Here is a 16,977-nt window from a genome sequence, read left to right as displayed (position 1 = left end):
CAGGAAATATCCTCCTTCCCACATACATAAATAGGGGTTAAAACCAAAAAAGGCCTCGGGTTACCTTCACCACTAGAGTTAAACCCCACCCCAGCACCCCAGCACCCCCTTCTCCTCCTCTCGTTAGAGGCTCCCAGTGCCCCCAGTGTGCCCTATCTTTCCCCTCAATCCCCTCACCCTTTCTCCCTTGTGGACAGCTCCACGGGGTAGCGGGGGATGGGAGAGACAGACCTAGGAGGGTGAAGGAAAGCAGCAGGGTGAACACGCAGTGTCCAGGGCCAGAAAGGGAGGAAGATAAAACTGGGGAAAAGCCCATGTCTTTGAGTTCCCAACAGTGATAGCAAAAACCAAACCAAGGGCGAAGATGCTTTGGGAGAGTATCTTTTCCTTAAGAAACAAAAATAAAAACGCCTCCAGGAGGCCCAGATCGTGTGGATTGGCTGTGGATGATGTCTGTGGTTGAGGACGGTAGGGACCCAATATGCAACCCCTGGCCCCACCCCGGGCCCCAGAGCTGACTGCCACTACTCTTTCCATCTAGTTTCTGTGGATCCCAGGGCGGGGAGGTGATAAGCCACCCCAAAGCAGAAGCTCTGTCACATGGAATGGTCTCTGCTTCCCCAGCTGGGCTTCCGAGAGGCTCCGGAAATGAAGACAGGCTGTGACTCAACCTCACTTTAGGGAGAAGCTTTCTGCCCTCAGTTGAGGTGGTCTGGTCAACCCGGGACAGAGAGGCCTTCTCTCCGTCTGCAGGGTCACAAGCAGAGGGCCAGGAAGCCGGCAGCCCAGACTGCTTGAGTCACAGGGAAGAGGCCTGCATTTAAACTTGGTGCCCATGGGGCGCCTGGGTGGCTCAGTGGGTTAAAGCCTCTGCCTTCGGCTCAGGTCATGATCCCAGAGTCCTGGGATGGAGCTCCGCGTTGGGCTCTCTGCTCGGCAGATAGCCTGCTACCCTCTCTCTCTCTCTGCCTGCCTCTCTGCCTACTTGTGATCTCTGTCTGTCAAATAAATAAATAAATAAAATCTTAAAAATAAGTAAGTAAGTAAATAAATAAATAAACTTGGTGCCCAGAGCAGGGCAGGCTATGAGCAGGACCACAGTCAGAGTTCAAGATTTCTATGGCGGAAGGAACACTTCCTACAGCTTTTCTCTCTTCTAGGATATCTAAAAAGCTACTACCACCTCAGCTCCCAGTCTGAGCCCAGTCAAGAATCTGGCCCATCTCCATCTGGGTTTTTGGCCTAAATCTCATGGGGGAAAAAACCAACCCACGTTTGTTCCCCAGTGGCTATCCCTGCGGGGCGTCAGTGAGGTCCCTCTCCCAGGGGCTGCAGACCCCCCTCTCCCTCAGGCCCCACAGCTCCTACTCACAGCTTCTGGGCTCAGCCCCACCCCGGGCCTGGAAAACCCCCAACCTGGGTTCTTCAGGATGGCCCTGGCTTCACACATTCTTCCCGTGGTCCCACGACGCCCCTGGATGTTGGATGTTGGGTCTGGAACACATGATGTGGGCCACGTTGGGTAGAGATGGAGCTGCAGCTTGAACTGGAGGCTTCTCCCGCCAGAACTGCCAACGGGCAGCCCCGCCCCCCACAAAGGCCTGATTCAGAGGGAGGTGACCTCAGTGCCGAGGGGAGGGAGGGAGAGGAAGGGAGGAAGACCAGAGCCTCCTGGGCCCTCCTTCAGTGGGGGTGGGGGGCTGTTGGCAGCAACCAGGGACAGGGAAGGGGGAGCAGCTGCTCAGAGGGCTCTGGGTAACCTGGGGACAGGGCTGGCTCAGCCTGATTGCTGAATGAATCTGGTGACTTGGTCTCTTCAGCCCAGGCAGTCACAGGACCCCAAAGAGAGCTGACTGTCCCGGCCTTTCCATCGGTCAGGGCAAAGGAGTAAGGTCTGCAGCGCCCACTCTCTGCCTAGCCAGGGAGCAGCCAAGACCTCTCGCTGAACTCTGGGCCCAGGCCTGGCAGGAAGGGACTAGAGAGGTGGCAGCAAGCCTGTCTTCCTCGCTCCCTTGCTCCCTCACCCCGGGCCTTAGCCAAGGACTCTGGGCCCCGATGAGCCCCTCACTCACCAGCTGTTCCCCCCAGAGTCCTCTAGGGACAGAAGCCAGTGACCAGGAGGTGGGGGAGGGTGGGCAGCTGTGGGAAGGCAGAGATGGAGAAGCTCGCTTTAATAGCAGAATCATCCGTAACAACAACCGTTTCCCCCCTGCTCCCCCAATCCCCCAGCTGCTTTCTGGAATCCCCGTCACACCCAAGAGTCCACTTGTAAACAGCGGACTTCTGAACCCAGAGCAAACACTCCTTTCCAGACATATCAGCCTGGGGCTGCCGTGGGTGTGGGGAGGGAACAGAGGGACTGGTGCCCCAGGGCATTCCTGGCCTGAAAGTAGCCACCTTAATCCTGGCCCAGAGCATCCTTGAGCCTGAAGAATTCCAACTGGTCTCCCCCCGCCCCAGGGAAAGAGGACAGACAAGAATTTCCTTCCCTCCTCCTGACAACTGGCCCCAGGACACAATAGCCCCACTGAGAAGCATGTGTCCATGGGGAAGGGGCCCCTGCGGCCCCGTCCAGCTTCCTCTTCACAAGCACTGCAAGAACTTTCATCCCTTAGTGTAGGTTCTTTCTGACCCACAGTAGGATCAGTCCCCCAGCCCACCCAGGCAGGCAAGAGGAAGGGCCCCGGTCCTGTTGAACCCCAACACCCCTTACCTCCCCTCTCCTGGCCCACAGCATAACCCAACAACAAAAAAAGCAGCTGCTGGATGTGGGGAGAGGGAAGGGGCTCAGAACACAGACACTGCGGGTAGCCAAGTCCCCATTGACCAAAGCCTAGCTGGGCCCATTCTAGCCAGCAGGCAGCCGGAGAGTCTGGTCCCAACACTGCAATTTACTTCCTGTGTTGCTTTAGGCAAATCACTCAGTCTCTCAGGGACAAGTTCCTTTGGGCCAAATGGAAGCTGTTCTAGAACACTGGTTCTCAAAATATGGTCCAGGGACCCTGACGTTCTTCCAAGGAATTCACAGAGTTGAAACTATTTTCATACTACTACTAAGACATTATTTGCTTTTTTAACTCTCATTCTTTCATGAGTATACAGTGGCATTTTCCAGAGACCACATGATATGTGATATCACAACAGACTGAATATAGAAGCAGATATGAGAATCCAGCTGCCTTTTATTAAGTCAGACATGACATATATGCAAGAACATATATGCCATTCTTTTCAGTTTTTTTTTTTTTTTTGTCCTGGAAAATATATAGTTACTTTTCATAAAATATGTTAACATATAATGGGTTTATTACCTTAGTTAATTAAATGTTTAAAACTCTCAGTTCTAATTTATAGGACAGTACATGTCAAAAGGTATAACGTATATAAACCAAAGCTCTTTGGGGTTCCTCAGTTTTTAAGAGGTTGGAGGGGGTCCTCAGGCCAAAATAGTTTGAGAATCACTTTTCTAGAAGTGTTGTCCGGTAGAACTTTCTGTGATGATGCAACATTTATTCTGTGCCATCCAATACGGTAGCCACTAGCTACATGTGGCTGTTGAGCCCTTGAAATGAAGCTAGTTCAGGGCGCCTAGGTGGCTCAGTTGGTTCAAGCCTGCCTTCAGCTCAGGTCATGATCCCAGAAACCTGGGATTGAGTTCCTGCTCAACAGGGAGCCCACTTCTCCCTCCCCCTCTTTCCCGCTCTCACACTCATGCTCCCACATGTTTTCTCTCTCAAATAAATAAATAAAATCTAAAAAAAAAAAAAAAAAAAAAAAGAAGAAGAAGAAGAAGAAGAAAGGAAATGTAGCTAGTTCAACTGAGGAAATGAATTTTAAGTTTAAACAACCACATGCAGTTTGTGGTTACTGTTCTGGATGGTACAATTCTAGAAGATCCCTGGGATTCTCTGACTTGAGCCTTCTAGGTCAATGCTTTTTTCCCCACAGAGTCTAGAGGTTGAGGATAGGACAGGACTGGGCTTGAAACTCACTTCTGTCTTCAGGCTTTTGCTCACACTGTTTCTTATTCTGTCCTCACCCAAGGAAAGCCACCCCAACCAGCTCATCAGCACGGCCGGGCACTCCCACCGAGGTTAACTGTTAGAGTTGCACTCTTATCCTCTAAGGGCTGCTTCACACCCATTCCACTCTCCTCCATTGCCTGCCCTCCTTTCCCCAGGGGATTAAAGCCAGCAGAGGGAAAACCCCTAAAATCTGCCACTGTCCTCCCAGCCCCATCAGAACCCTTGTACCTCCCCTCTCCTCATTTCCTCCCAGTACAGCAGACCAGCTGCCGCCTTCCCAGGCAAGGCCAGTCTTTCCTGCCCTGGCCCATCCCCACTTAGATCTTCAGTATTTACCTCCTCAAGGGACCTTTCCCATCCGCTGTTAAAGCTTCTCAAGTGTCTTTCATCTACAAAATAATTTCCTCCTGACATTTCCCCAGACAGTGCCCTCTTCTGCCCTTCCAATTCAAACTTCTAGAACCAAACAAAACAAAACACCCAGCCTCACTTCTCACTCCTTCCTCGACTCAGTCCAACGTCAGCAGTTAACTGCCTCAATGCTCAACCCAAACAAGATTTTTCCACCCCTTTTGCCTTCTCAGGCACAAGTGCCCCTGGTGGCCACTTCCTCCTGGACTTTTTTTAAAGCTTCTAGACATAGTTCACATCCCCTATGACTCACCCATTTAAAGTGTGCAATCCAGTGGCTCATGGTACAGTCACAGATCTAGGCCATCGTGACAACTGTAGAATATTTTCATTACCCTTTAATTAGCACCCCCTCGCCCCTGAACTAATCTGTTTTCTGTCTATAGATTTCCCTCTTCTGGACACCTCAGATGAATGGACTCAAACAGGCGGTCTTTGTGACTGGCTTCTGTCACTTGCCTCATGTCTGCAAGGCTCAGCCATGCTGATGCGCAGATCAGCACTACGTTCCTTTTGTTGGCCCAATAATATTCTGAAGAATAATTGATGTGCCATCAGGTGTTTATCTCTTCATCTGTTGATGGACGTGTTTCCACGTTTTGGCTCTCAGGAGTAGCGCTGCTGTGAGCGTTCATGTGCAAGTTTTTGTGTGGATGCAATTTTCACTTCTCTTGTCTTGGGTGTGTATACTCAGGAGGGGACTTGCTGGATCACGTGGTAAGTTTAGGTTTACCTTTTGGAGGAACTGCCACATTGTTTTTCAAAGGGAAGGCACCATGTATGAGGTTTCCATTTCTCCATGTCCTCAGCACTGGCTACTGTCTGATTCTCGAATTCTAGTCACCTGAGTGTGAAGTGATCCCTCATGAAGGAAATGGTTTATATTTCCCTAATTAAGGATGTTGAGCATCTTTTCATGTGCTTAATGGCCATTTGTATATCTTCCCTGGAGGAATGTCTATTTAGATCTTTTGCCCATTTTTTATTTATTGGTTTTTTTTTTAAATCAACTTAAAAGGATTTTTTATATATTTTGAATATAAGTCTCTTATAATAAGATATATGACTTGCAAATATTTTCTCCTATTCCATAGCTTGTCTTTTCACTTTCTTGATGGTGACCACCTTCTCCTAGATGACTTTTGCCTGGTCTATGATGCTCCCTGAGCGCCCCCCCCCCCCCCCGCCCAGCCATCTTGCATCTCTACTTCTATGTTTCTATGTATATGTGTGTGTATTTTAAAACTTTGGTTTTGTATGGTTGTGTATACACATACACAACTTTAAAAAACACAGACACAGCAATGTTCTCACTGTTCTACAACTTTCTTCAGAAGAACAAAAAAACTAAAAAGAACTAAAAAAAAAGAAAAACAAAAAAACAAACCCTGAACCACAGACTTTATTTGGATCTTCCCAGTTTTTCCACTGATGTCCTTTCCACTGATGTTCTATTCCAATATCTAATCCAGGATCCCACATTGTACTTAATCACCAAATCTCCTTATTCTCCTATGATTCATGATAGTTCCTCAGTAGTCTTTCATGACCTTGACATTTTGGAAGGGAACTGATCAGGTCAGTATTTTGGACAGTGTTCCCTTATTGGGATTTGTTTGTTGTTTTCTCCAGTGAGACTGAAGTTATTAATTTTTTTTTCTAAAGATTTTATTTTTATTTATTTGACAGAGAGAGACCACAAGCAGACAGAGAGGCAGGCAGAGAGAGAGAGACAGAGGGAAGCAGGCTCCCTGCTGAGCAGAGAGCCCGATGCGGGACTCGATCCCAGGACCCTGAGATCATGACCTGAGCCGAAGGCAGCGGCCTAACCCACTGAGCCACCCAGGCGCCCAAGTTATTAATTTTTGAGAAAGAATAACGCAGAGGTGATATGCCCTTCTCAGTGCATTGTATCAGGGGGTATAAAGTTGAGATGTCTTAGGACTGATGAGATTAACCTTGAGCAGCTAGTTAGGTGGTATCTAGTGGGTTTATCTGTTGTAAAATTACTATTTTTCCTTTTGTAATTAGTAACCAGTTTGGGGGGCAATACTTGGTGACCATGCAAATACCCTGTTTCTGCTTCAATTTTCACCCACTAATTTTAGGATTCACTAGTAGATCTTGCTTACAGCAATTACTGCAGTGTTCTAATGATAATTTTTGATTCCCCTTATTCCTTATACATTTATTAACTGGAAATTTTCTGTAAGGAAGAGCTGTCCCTAGGGTGGCTGGGTGGCTCAGTTGGCTGGGCACCTGCCTTCAGCTTGGGTCATGATGGATCGAGCCCCATGTCAGGCTCCTGCTCAGCAGGAAGCCTGCTTCTCTAAATCTCCCTACTTGTGTGCTCTCTCTCTGTCAAATAAATAAATAAAATCTTAAAAAAAAAAAAAAAAGAAAAGAAAAGGAAGTCCCTTCTCTGCCACTGATTTACTTAATTACACATTTATATTAGCATGAACTCATAGATATTTTATTCATTGGATTAGAATCCAATATTATCATCACTTATTTCATTGCTTAAATTCCAGCTTTGATCATTAAGAACTCTTTCTGGTCGGTTCCTCCTCTTTCCACATGCCTCCATTTAAAAAAAGTTAATTACCAGGCACCTGGGTGGCTCAGTTGGTTGGGCGTTCCCCTTTGGCTCAGGTCATGATCCCACATCTGGCTCCCTCTCTCTCTGCCTCTCCCCTTCCCGCCCCCATGCACGTGCTCTTTCTGTCTGAAATAAATAAATAATATCTTAAAAAACTGTATTTACTTTTGAACATCTGCTTGCTTCCTGGCATCATAAGATATTCCAGACTAATCTTATATTTTCCCTGCCATAATCACTTTTCCAAGGAGCTCCACCAGAGCAATCCTCTTTCTAAAACTGTACCCCTGATTGTGTCCCTACTGCCTCAAACCTTCCCATGACCTCTGATTGCTTTGGGGACGGACCAAAGTCCTCGACACAGGGTGGAAGCCCAGCCCCGGCCCCAGAGCAATTCCCCTGCAAAGCTGTCCTGAATGGACTCGGTCCACACTGACTGTAGCTTCTTGAGGCGCCTTCCGCAGGAGCGGTGTCTCCAACCATCATGCATCCTGTTCTCTAGTCCTCCCCTGTGAGGAAGAGGGGACTTCCCATGCTGTTAGAAGGGGAGTTCCCTTAGGAGGATCCCTGCCTGCATTTCTGTGCTCCCCCACACTTTCTGCCAGTGAAGCCCCAACCCTGGTCACCTCCTTTTCTTCCAGACAGAGTAAGACCAGAAAGAAGGGATGATGGGCTTCTCAGCTTCTCTTAAAGACCCCCAACTGTCCCCGCCCAAATGGCTCTGAGGACCCAGAGGACAAACCACGCGGAGAGGTAAGCAAGGGACATTTTCAGCTTTGTCCCTAACGTTGAAAAGACCTTCTCCGAGCCCTCAACCCACTCCCAGGCCTTAGCAACTCCCTCTGGCAAATGGGACTAATCTGTTCCTTCTGCAGATACTTCCAAACAGATCACTCAGAAGGAGGCATGAGGCTGGGGACTTGGGGGCAATTCAAAGCTGGGTCAGCATTTCTGAATTCTTGGGGCGTTCAGTCTATTAGGGGACATAATACATGCGGGTCATAGCTGTACAGCAGAGGACGAGGCCCGAGAGAAGTCATCTGGTGAACTTTAAAAATCAGGAGAGAAAACATAATGCTGCAGCTACAACCATTTTTCAGAACGTAAGGCATCAAGTGCACGGAGACTTTATAAATTGGTGGGGTTTAGGTACAAGGGAATGGCAAAGGGGGTCATTCTAGGCAAAAGGAAGGCAGAAACAGAAGGAGGCAGAAATCTCTGGGTCTGGACGGAAATGCAGTGACTCAGTGCAGCTGGACTCAAGGGCATCTGAAGGTGAGTGTTTCCCAGTCCCCTGGCCCATGCCAGTTACTAACTCCTCTCCTATCTCCCGACCCAACAGCAGAGTCAGCATATTTTCAACACCCGGGGTGTAACCAGAGACACGTGCTGGATTCCACAGGAAGAGCTGAGGCAGAGAGGCTCCTGGAGGCAGTCATGGAGGCGACTGCTGAGTTGACTACTGGAACGTCAGCTCTCTGCTCTCAGATCCAAGAGGAAGAGGGCCTGGGAGGCTACACGGCCGGCGGGCCCTCGGGCTGCACCTGCTGGCTATGCCATCCCAGCCCCCAAGCTTGGCCCCTTGTACTCACTCCCCCAGGTTCCTATCCTGGCCTCTTTCTTCAAAGAGAATAGGCTCTGGCCAGTCAAGTGCCTTCCACGTCCAGGCAGCTTTGGTGTTGACTCAGTGGGTGCCATGTGGCCAGAGCGTGGAGATGACCTCGGCTGCCAGCTCTGGCAGGAAGCCACAGCCTTCTCTGGGAACAGAGAGTGGCTCTGGCTCACCCACAAAGCTCTAACTGGACTCTGCTCTTACTTGTGCCCACAAGTGGGAGGAGGCTTCCTGGATTCTGGTTTTGGCTTGGCCTCTGAGTGACTAGTGACTAGAACTAGTGACTAATGATTAGAACCCATCTGGGACTCAGTTTTCCTATCTGTAAAGTGGGGTGAACTCGCTCTAACTTTTCTTGCAGGGCACAGAAGGATGAGATCATGTCTAGAAAGGGACTGCAGCTGTGAAGACAGATCCCCTCGTGTGGGGTAGGGGGTTGAAGAAGCTCAGCAGGGCTTTTAGGGAGAGGTCTTTGTTTTTGTTTGCTTGCTTGCTTTTAAGATTTTATTTATTTGAGAGAGAGACAGAACAAGTGTGGGGAGGAGCCGAGGGACAAGCAAACTCCCTGCTGAGCAGAGAGCCTGATATTGGACTCGATCCCAGGACCCCAAGTCATGACCTGAGCCGAAGGCAGACACTTAACCAACTGAGCCACCCAGGTGCCCCAAGAAGCCCTTGGTTTTGATTCTGTCTTCCTCCTATAGGACCCATGGGCTTCCCAGGAAAGCGGGGGGTGGGGGTGGGGAGTAGGCAGAGGAAGGGTCAGCAAACTCATAAGCTTTTAGCCTTTTTCTGGGCCCAGGGACAGGAAGTGAGGTGCCGTCTAGAGAGGAAGTTAGAAGCAAACACCCCCCAACTTCCCTTCGGCCGACAGGGGAAAGGAAGGCTCTGGCTTCGGGAGCCTGCAGGCCCTGAGCTGGGGAGAGAAGGCAGTGGGGTGGGGGTGGGGAGGAGGCATCAGCAGCACCATCTGGCAGAGGAGGGGGTTTCTTGTCTTGGATGTAATAAAACTCAAAGGGCCTAGGACATCCTACAGACTGGGAGAGGGGGGAGAAGAGAAGCCACAGAAGTCAAGTTGAAAAACCCAGCTTTCCAGGTCACATGGCACTATACTTACAGGCCTGGCGGCAGCCTCCTGCCTTACCCGCCCCCTCCCTGGCTTCCTGCTGTGCCATGCCACATGCCTCCCCACAGTACCTGCACACTCCCGCACACCCCAAGGTGGCCCAGGGCCTCGGATTACTTGCTCTTACAGCATGTGCCCTTTCTTTGTAGGCTGCATCATAGCTGTGGCTCTGTAACTGCTGAAATATTTGATTATGGTAGCCTTTTGGGATCACCACTGTACCCTCACAGTCTAGCACAACACCTTGCACACAGTGACTGCTGAGAATGCCTCAGAGGCTGATTTTGGCCTAAACCTTGGCACCTGAATGAAGTTTAGAGTACAAAGGTGAACAATCCTTGCTCATGGCCTGGGGTCACTGGGTGACCCTGGGCTGGGCAGTAAAGATCAGACACCTGAGAACTGAGAGGTGGTGGGAGAAATCCATGCCCACCCAGATACTGCCAACAGATAAGAGAGAAAGGACAGTGTATGCTATCTGCTATCTTTTGGATAAGGGAGACGAATAGGAGTAGGTATTTATATTTGTTTTGTGTAAAGACATTCTTGAGGGATAGTGAGAAACTGGTAAGTGACTATCTGCGGAGGGTAAAGGGGGTGGAAGTGGGAGCACAATTTCTCAACACAGACTTTTCTGTATCAGTTTGATTTTTGGACTATATTTCTTTTTTTTTTTTAAGATTTTATTTATTTATTTGACAGAGAGAGATCACAAGTAGGCAGAGAGGCAGGCAGAGAGAGGAGGAAGCAGGCTTCCCACTGAGCAGAGAGCCCAATGCGGGGCTTGATCCCAGGACCCCGAGATCATGACCTGAGCCGAAGGCAGAGGTTTTAACCCACCCAGGCCACCCCTGGACTATATTTCTTAAAAAGTCTAGTGAAAAAATAAAATACAGAACTTTAAAAAAAAATGTTAGAAGGAACCACCACCTGCCTAGGGGATTTCTAAAGCCCCTCCCAGCTGGGGTGATCTACTCTCCTCCCCTAGTAGGAAGTAGGGAACAGGCCCTTGGGACAAGGGAGAAGTGAGGAGGTCTGGCTAGATGAGCATGGGGACTCTGGCCAGAGGACACGTGTCTTCACTCCCTCTCCCCCTGGGCTAGGAGAGAGGTCCTGCCACCCCCAGCCTGTGGTGAGGCAAGGGAGCACCAAGACTGTGTGGAAGCTGGTCAGGGCCCCCTCCTCCTGGGTAAGAGCTGAGTTCATTCTAGATCCCAAAGGGCAGGAGCAGAGGTGGGTGGTTGGGCAAGGGGAGACTTTGGGGCAGGTGGGAGGAAGTTGGGGTAAAGGACACCAGGAGGTTGCTGCAGCTGCTGCGGGCAGGTTCTGGGGGTGTCTCAACAGATCCTCATACAAAAGGACCAATTACAGCCCCCACATCAAGCCAGCCGGGGGTGAAATGAATCAGCCCATAGGAACAATGACTGCTGAGAACCCTAGGGCCACACCCCAGGAGTTCTGGGGCCCCTCACAGTCCCACTGAGGAAAAACCTCATCATTCTTCTACCCAGAGGGTCAGTGGGGAGGGATCATTTCAAGCCCTGAGTGAGAGAGAGAACCGCGGACCAGCACCCCGGCAGCGCCGACCATGGCTCCAGCCTTGAGGGCATCAGTGTGAGAAGCAGAATGGGGTCATCACTCCTTTTAAAATATCTCTCTAGATAGAGACAGAGATATTTCTAAAAGCCTAGTGAGTACTGGAGATCTCCCAGAGCTGAAGGACCGCCATAAGGGTCCAGGGAGCTGTGCCTGCCTGGGCTCTCCTCAGTGGCTGCTTGACTTTTAGAAATCAGTAATAACAGCAGTGATAATTCACCTTAATAACAGCCTGGCCTCCTTGGGCCTCTTTCATCCGTGTAGCTCCCAGAGCTGGGAAAACCGAGCAGGTGCCACACCCCAGTGATGAGGTGTCATTAATCCATCTGCACAGACTGGGAAACTGAGGCGCAGGGAAGACTTCCCCTCACATGCAACTAAGGCTATAGGAGCTGAGGGCCGCTGGGCAGTGAGGAACTGGAGGAGCTGGCTTCCTATTTGCTGTGTTTTGGGAAGATGGGGTGGGGGAGGCTCTCCCTCCAGAGTCAGCAGGGTCTGGGTTTAGGAGGAAGGTGAGGAAGACCCCCAGATGTGTCCCAAGCCCCCTCCCTAGGCTGCAGCAGGGCTTGGGTGGTGGCCTTAGCTTGGGAGTTGGGGCCTCTGATCTTGAGCCCACACGCTCACCCTGCCAAAGTATGGCAAGGCAGGCCAACAGCTGCTTTGGGCATCTCTGCCGTCGCTGCCATGCTTGCGGGCACCGTGGGGTAAGTGAGGGCTCAGACCTCCAAATGGGCCCATGCCGTAGGCACTGCCGTCTGTGAAGCACGAACAGGGGGCGTCTTGCAGCAGGCGGCGGGTGGGGGTGTGTGTGGATCCGATCAAAGACATGTCAAGAAGTGGGGAGACTACTTCCTAGGGACCCGAGCCCATCTCTGCAGCCCCCTTCCAACTTTGACACCAATCTCAGAATAATGAGATCCTTCTTATAGCAAGAGCAGGGGAGGGGAGACAAAAAGTCACAGGAGCCTAAGATCTATTCCCACCATAATCATGGAGGGAAGCAGCAGAGACTCACACTCAGATGGGAGGGGAAAGCCAGAGACGTGTGCCTATGCGGAGCCAACCCAGCCTACTGTGTCCCTGGTACTGTGATAGATGCTGGAACAGACCCAGTCTCAGCTCTGGGAAAACCACAAGGGCCAAGGCAGGCACCAACCAATGACCTTGTCCTCCCACCTTCCAGGGCAGGGCCTGGGGAAAAACAAGGGTGTTGTTCGAAGGGATCTGAAGTTATTTTTCCTCAGCCTGGCAGATCTGACCAGAGCCCCTGGGGAGGCCCTGAGATGACACCTGACCCTCCAAGGGTCCAGCTCTCCACAATCTCAGGTTCCAGAACTGCCCTTTCTGCTTTAATTCTGCCAGGCACTTCACGCCTGAGAAATTAAGGCTGAGTGGGATCATGCAACACACTAGCCCAGGGTCAGGAGCCCCACCACTGACACTCATCATTGTATGAATCACTTCCCCCTCTGGACTCTAGTTTCCCCATTTTTAACACGAGGGCGTTGGACTAGATGTCTCTAGGATTCCTTCCAGCCTATGACTCCAATGTTGTTTTGATGTGGTGGCAGATCCCAGATTGATTTACATAAATTTGCATGTTCAATCAGAAATCCCAAACTCCAAGTATAGAAAAATCCAATCAGTCCATTAGTGCAGCCAGACTGGGGCTGCAGGAGCCTGCCAGGTTCGGGTGAGGATTTTCAAAAGCAGGCTGTGGTGCTGGTGGTGAACCGGGGGAGGAGCTGGGAGCAGGGTGAGAAGTGGTGTTTGTTCTGAGAGATGCAGTTCTGGTGACCCAGAGCGGATGGGGCCAGGGTCCCCTCTTCAGCTACCGGGCAAGGGTCCTTTCTCCTCCTGCTTCTAACGGGGCCTCTGGCTGGCCAGCCTCGGAGCCACACCCCAAGAGGAAACAGCAGCCTCTGCCTAGCAACAGCCGCATCCTTTACTCTGACAGGGACTCCACCATTAACCACTTTCTGGGAAACTGACCTCCCTGGGAGCTTCCATTTTCCATTCCAGGGGCTCCTCGCACTGAGGAAGGTTTCCTTGGGGTCTAACCTAAACACCTTCTATGGCAGCTTCAGTCCATGGACAGCAGGGCCCAGGGAAGAGGGGTCCCCAGGCCCGGGAGAGCTAGCAAAGGGAAAAGCAATGCAGACAGTGTGTCCCACATCCAACCAATCCCACAGCCTCTCTAACCACCAGCTCCTGGAACATCCCTCCTGGCACCTGGGAGATCAAGGATGAAAACAAACAAGGAAAACGTGAAGGCCTTTGGCTCCTGGGCTAGAGAGCAAGTCCCAACCTGGAGAGCCTGACTCCCGAGAAACCATAGCCCCAGGAGGGAAGGAGGCTGGGAAAGGTGGGGCTGGGGCAGTCTCTCCCTGCTGTCAGGCTGCCGAGGAAAGGCCCCGAAGGCTGGCTGGGCTGGTGAGGCTAGCAGGGAAAACTCCTTAAGCCCACTGCCTGGGCACTGGAGGGTGGGAGTGCACAGGTGAGGTGAGTAGGGCCAGGGAGGGAGATGGCCAACGACAATGGGGCTCTCATCCTCTTCTCATAAGAGGGTGGATGAGTGTACAGTGTTCCCTGGCTCAGATCCTAAAACAAGTCCCAACAGCTGAGATGCAAACTGTCTCCTGGGAATCTACTTACCCGGCTGGCCCTTGGCTGCCTACCCTTCTCTTCTCTCAACTCCTCCCCAAAGGCCCAACTCAAAGACTGGCCTGCCAGGATATCTCGGCAGAGACCTTGATGGGTGGGCCAAACCCCAGGCAGCAAGAGTTCATACCCCAAGCCACCAGGGGTGAACAAGACAATGGCTATTCTTAGGTAGAATAAAGGAGCCTGCAACCTTCCACCCAAGGTTCTAGTGCTAAGTTACTGTGATTTCAAACTGCATCAGCCAACACCTACCTCCTCAAACTAAGTCACCCAGCCAGGGGACCTTTCTCCCTTTCAGATTCACTTATCAGTGGAACCACACAATGTCAAAAAGTGAAAGGGAATGTTAGAGCTTTCCAGTACAACGGCTGAATTTTACAGATGAGGGAAAAGAGCCCCAGAGAGGTGGACTATCTGGGCCAAAGTCACAGCAAGCTGGGAAGAGTAGGGACCAGGGCTTCTGACTCCCAGTCCACAGGGACAGGAGCCTGGTCCTCATGCACATTGGTTTCTGTGCATTGTGGAACAACCTTCTTCCCTGCAACCCAGGCCATCTGCCTCTCCAGGTTCCCACTCTGTTCCAGAGACCGAAGCTGAAGAAAGATGCTAGAGGGCCTGAGCCACCTCATGCACAGACCACAGACTTTGAAAACAAAGTTGAACTATGTGCAACTATCTCCCCAGACAGGAATACACATGTTTCTCTGAAGCAAGAAACCCACTAAACTAGGCTGTTCCTAGAAAGACAGGGAACCCATATGAGTAGTGAATTTTGTGTCTCCCTTCCTGAAAGACAAGGGGTCTTGCAAGACAGGGTCTGCAACAAGGTAGCTGGGCTGGGTTCATTTTCCCCATTAAGTACAGACCATAGAATGGTTAGACATTGACTTCCTCTCTACTGTCTCCCAGTATCATCCCTGTCCTAGGCATCTGCCTCCAGCCACTATCTCTGGCAGACAATTGTGCTTAGGCAGGAGGATCCGAGGGGAGGGAGAGAGCGGTTGGGAGGGAATAAGAGGGATTTGCCTTTACAGCCAGGAACCCATCAGTCTAAGACCTCTGGTTCCTCAGAAAGACGAGCATTTAAGTAGCAGCTGGCAAGCTGGGTGGAAAGCGCTGAGAATCTGGAAAACCAAGCCTGCGGGAGGTGAGGGACCTCTGCGCCGCTGGGGCAGTGCCAGGGCTGGAGACCTAGGATCTTGAGTCCAGAATAAGGAAAAGGGGGCTGGGGTTCGGTGAGCCGATTTTCTAGTCGGCCTAGGCCAGGGGAGTGTCGGGCACAGATAAATTCTCTGCATTCTTCTGGCACCGCAGCCAGGACCCAGAGAGGCTTTTTTGCAGGCGCTGCCCTGGCCCCACACCCTGCCCAACCCTTCTCCCTCCCTCAGCCTCTCTTCAGTGTTCAGTCTGCCGGTCCCCCGCCTCCTTCCTTCTCACAGCCCCTCAAAGCCACCGAAGGATTGTTCCTAGAGACCCTGATCTCTCCGCCTCTCCCCATCTTCCCCACGCCCTACCGCCCCAGGCCACGGGGACTGCAAGGAGGGCGAAGAGGAGCCCAGGGCTCGTCTCCGCGCCTGCGCTTTGGGGAGAGTCTCCCTCCCTGCACCCCCCCAGATCCCCCCCACAGCGCAACAACCCAGCACCGCTAAGCGGCACCCGGACGGTGGGATGCGGGTGGGGTGGGGTGCGCAGCTGGGGCAAGGTCAGTGCTTTCAAAGAGGGAGGGAGACCGGCCCCCGGAACATCCCCCTGTCCCGAAAGTTTCCCTTCCGGGGCCATGGAGTGTGCGCGAGGAGGGCGCGGGGGGCGGGAGGGGATGGGGTGGGGGTGGACAGAGTCGCAGCCGGACCCCCCCACCTCCGCCGGGGACAGTGAGGCGGGAGGGAAGGACTGGCAGCAAGGTCCGGGCAGAAGGCGCGCCGCCCCCTCCGACCCAAGCCTGCCACAAGAGCCTTACCCTTCAAACCGCCCACCCCCAGCCCACAGCTTATAGACCCTCCACTCGCTGCCCTTTAAATCCCTAGTAGGCCTGGAACTCACCGAAATCAGGTGTTGAGCTGAGCCGGGGCAGGCCGGATCTGCCGGGTCCATGGCCGCGGCTCGGGGGCGGGGGGCAGAAGAAGGGGGGTGCTGGGGCCGCCTCTTGATGTCAAGGCTTTAAAGGGGCCAGTGAGCCCCGCCCCTCGCCCGGGCCCCGCCTCCCTCCTTCCGTGCAGCCAATCCACGTTCGCCTTGGATGCGCGCCCCTCCCAGCCCCCCGCCAGATGTTCCCAGGACTAGAGCTAAGTCCGCCCGTCCGGAGAGCGCCGCTTCCTCCCGGGTGGGAAGGACCTCCCCTCCCCCTATACTGAAACGCTCTCCTCGGGCCGGGTCGGGTCCGGGTTGGTAAACCTCCTGGGTGCGGGGGTTGGAGAAGCAGCGCTGGGCCGAGCAGGGGTGGAATGGGGGGCATCTATAGCAGAGAAAACTAAGTAGGTGCTCGCGGAGCCACGGGCATGCGCGTCTGCTTCTGTGGGGCTGGGTGTGCACGTGTATATGTGGTTGTGAGCGTTGGTGTTTGTAATTTGCCTTCCTGCTTACGTGTTGGGTGTAAATCTATGGGAAGACGCTTGAATGCCTCCTTGGCCTTAAGTGCTCCCTCCTCACTTTTCCTCCTCCGGATCGGGATTAGGTCCTCCCAATAATACGGGAAACTGGGCGCTGGGAACAGGCTCCGTTGCTTTCAGAGTAGGGCTGGTCGTTTCCTCACAGGAGGAGGTAAGGCTGAGCAGAAGAAAGATAAAACCTTGTTCTCAGCGACTTGCTGCTATCTCGGTGGGGACGGGTACCTGCCCTGTTGAACTAACCGCGTGCTTAAAAGAAAAAAAAGTAAACAGCCCACCTAGACCCCGGCAGGGCCTCAGAGCTCCGTTCAGTACCATTCTCATTGGTCCTTGATTAA

At 52.1% G+C, this 16,977-nt stretch overlaps 1 protein-coding gene across 7 annotated transcripts in view; it reads right to left on the bottom strand.

Moving 5' to 3' along the window:
* Window positions 1-16,193, bottom strand: part of NCKAP5L (NCK associated protein 5 like) — a 30,214-nt gene extending 14,021 nt beyond the window's left edge. For 2 of the 7 annotated variants that reach the window (XM_047743243.1, XM_047743242.1), the window contains exon 1: window positions 16,077-16,193. Coding sequence is in view for 4 of the 7 variants with exons in the window: in XM_047743245.1 (XP_047599201.1) it covers window positions 1,417-1,450 (34 nt within the window). In the remaining 3 variants the exon portion in view is untranslated. Of the gene's footprint in view, window positions 1-1,416; window positions 1,495-2,072; window positions 2,090-16,076 lie in introns of those variants that run through there. The other 5 variants (XM_047743245.1, XM_047743241.1, XM_047743239.1 and 2 more) reach the window with 5 other exon arrangements.
* Window positions 16,194-16,977: the final 784 nt, after the last annotated feature.

Source organism: Lutra lutra, chromosome 8 (genome assembly GCF_902655055.1).
Source record: "Lutra lutra chromosome 8, mLutLut1.2, whole genome shotgun sequence".
Classification (NCBI taxonomy): Eukaryota; Metazoa; Chordata; class Mammalia; order Carnivora; family Mustelidae; genus Lutra; species Lutra lutra.
The sequence above is the reverse complement of the archived record's forward strand: the minus strand, read 5'-3'. Positions and strand labels throughout refer to the sequence as shown.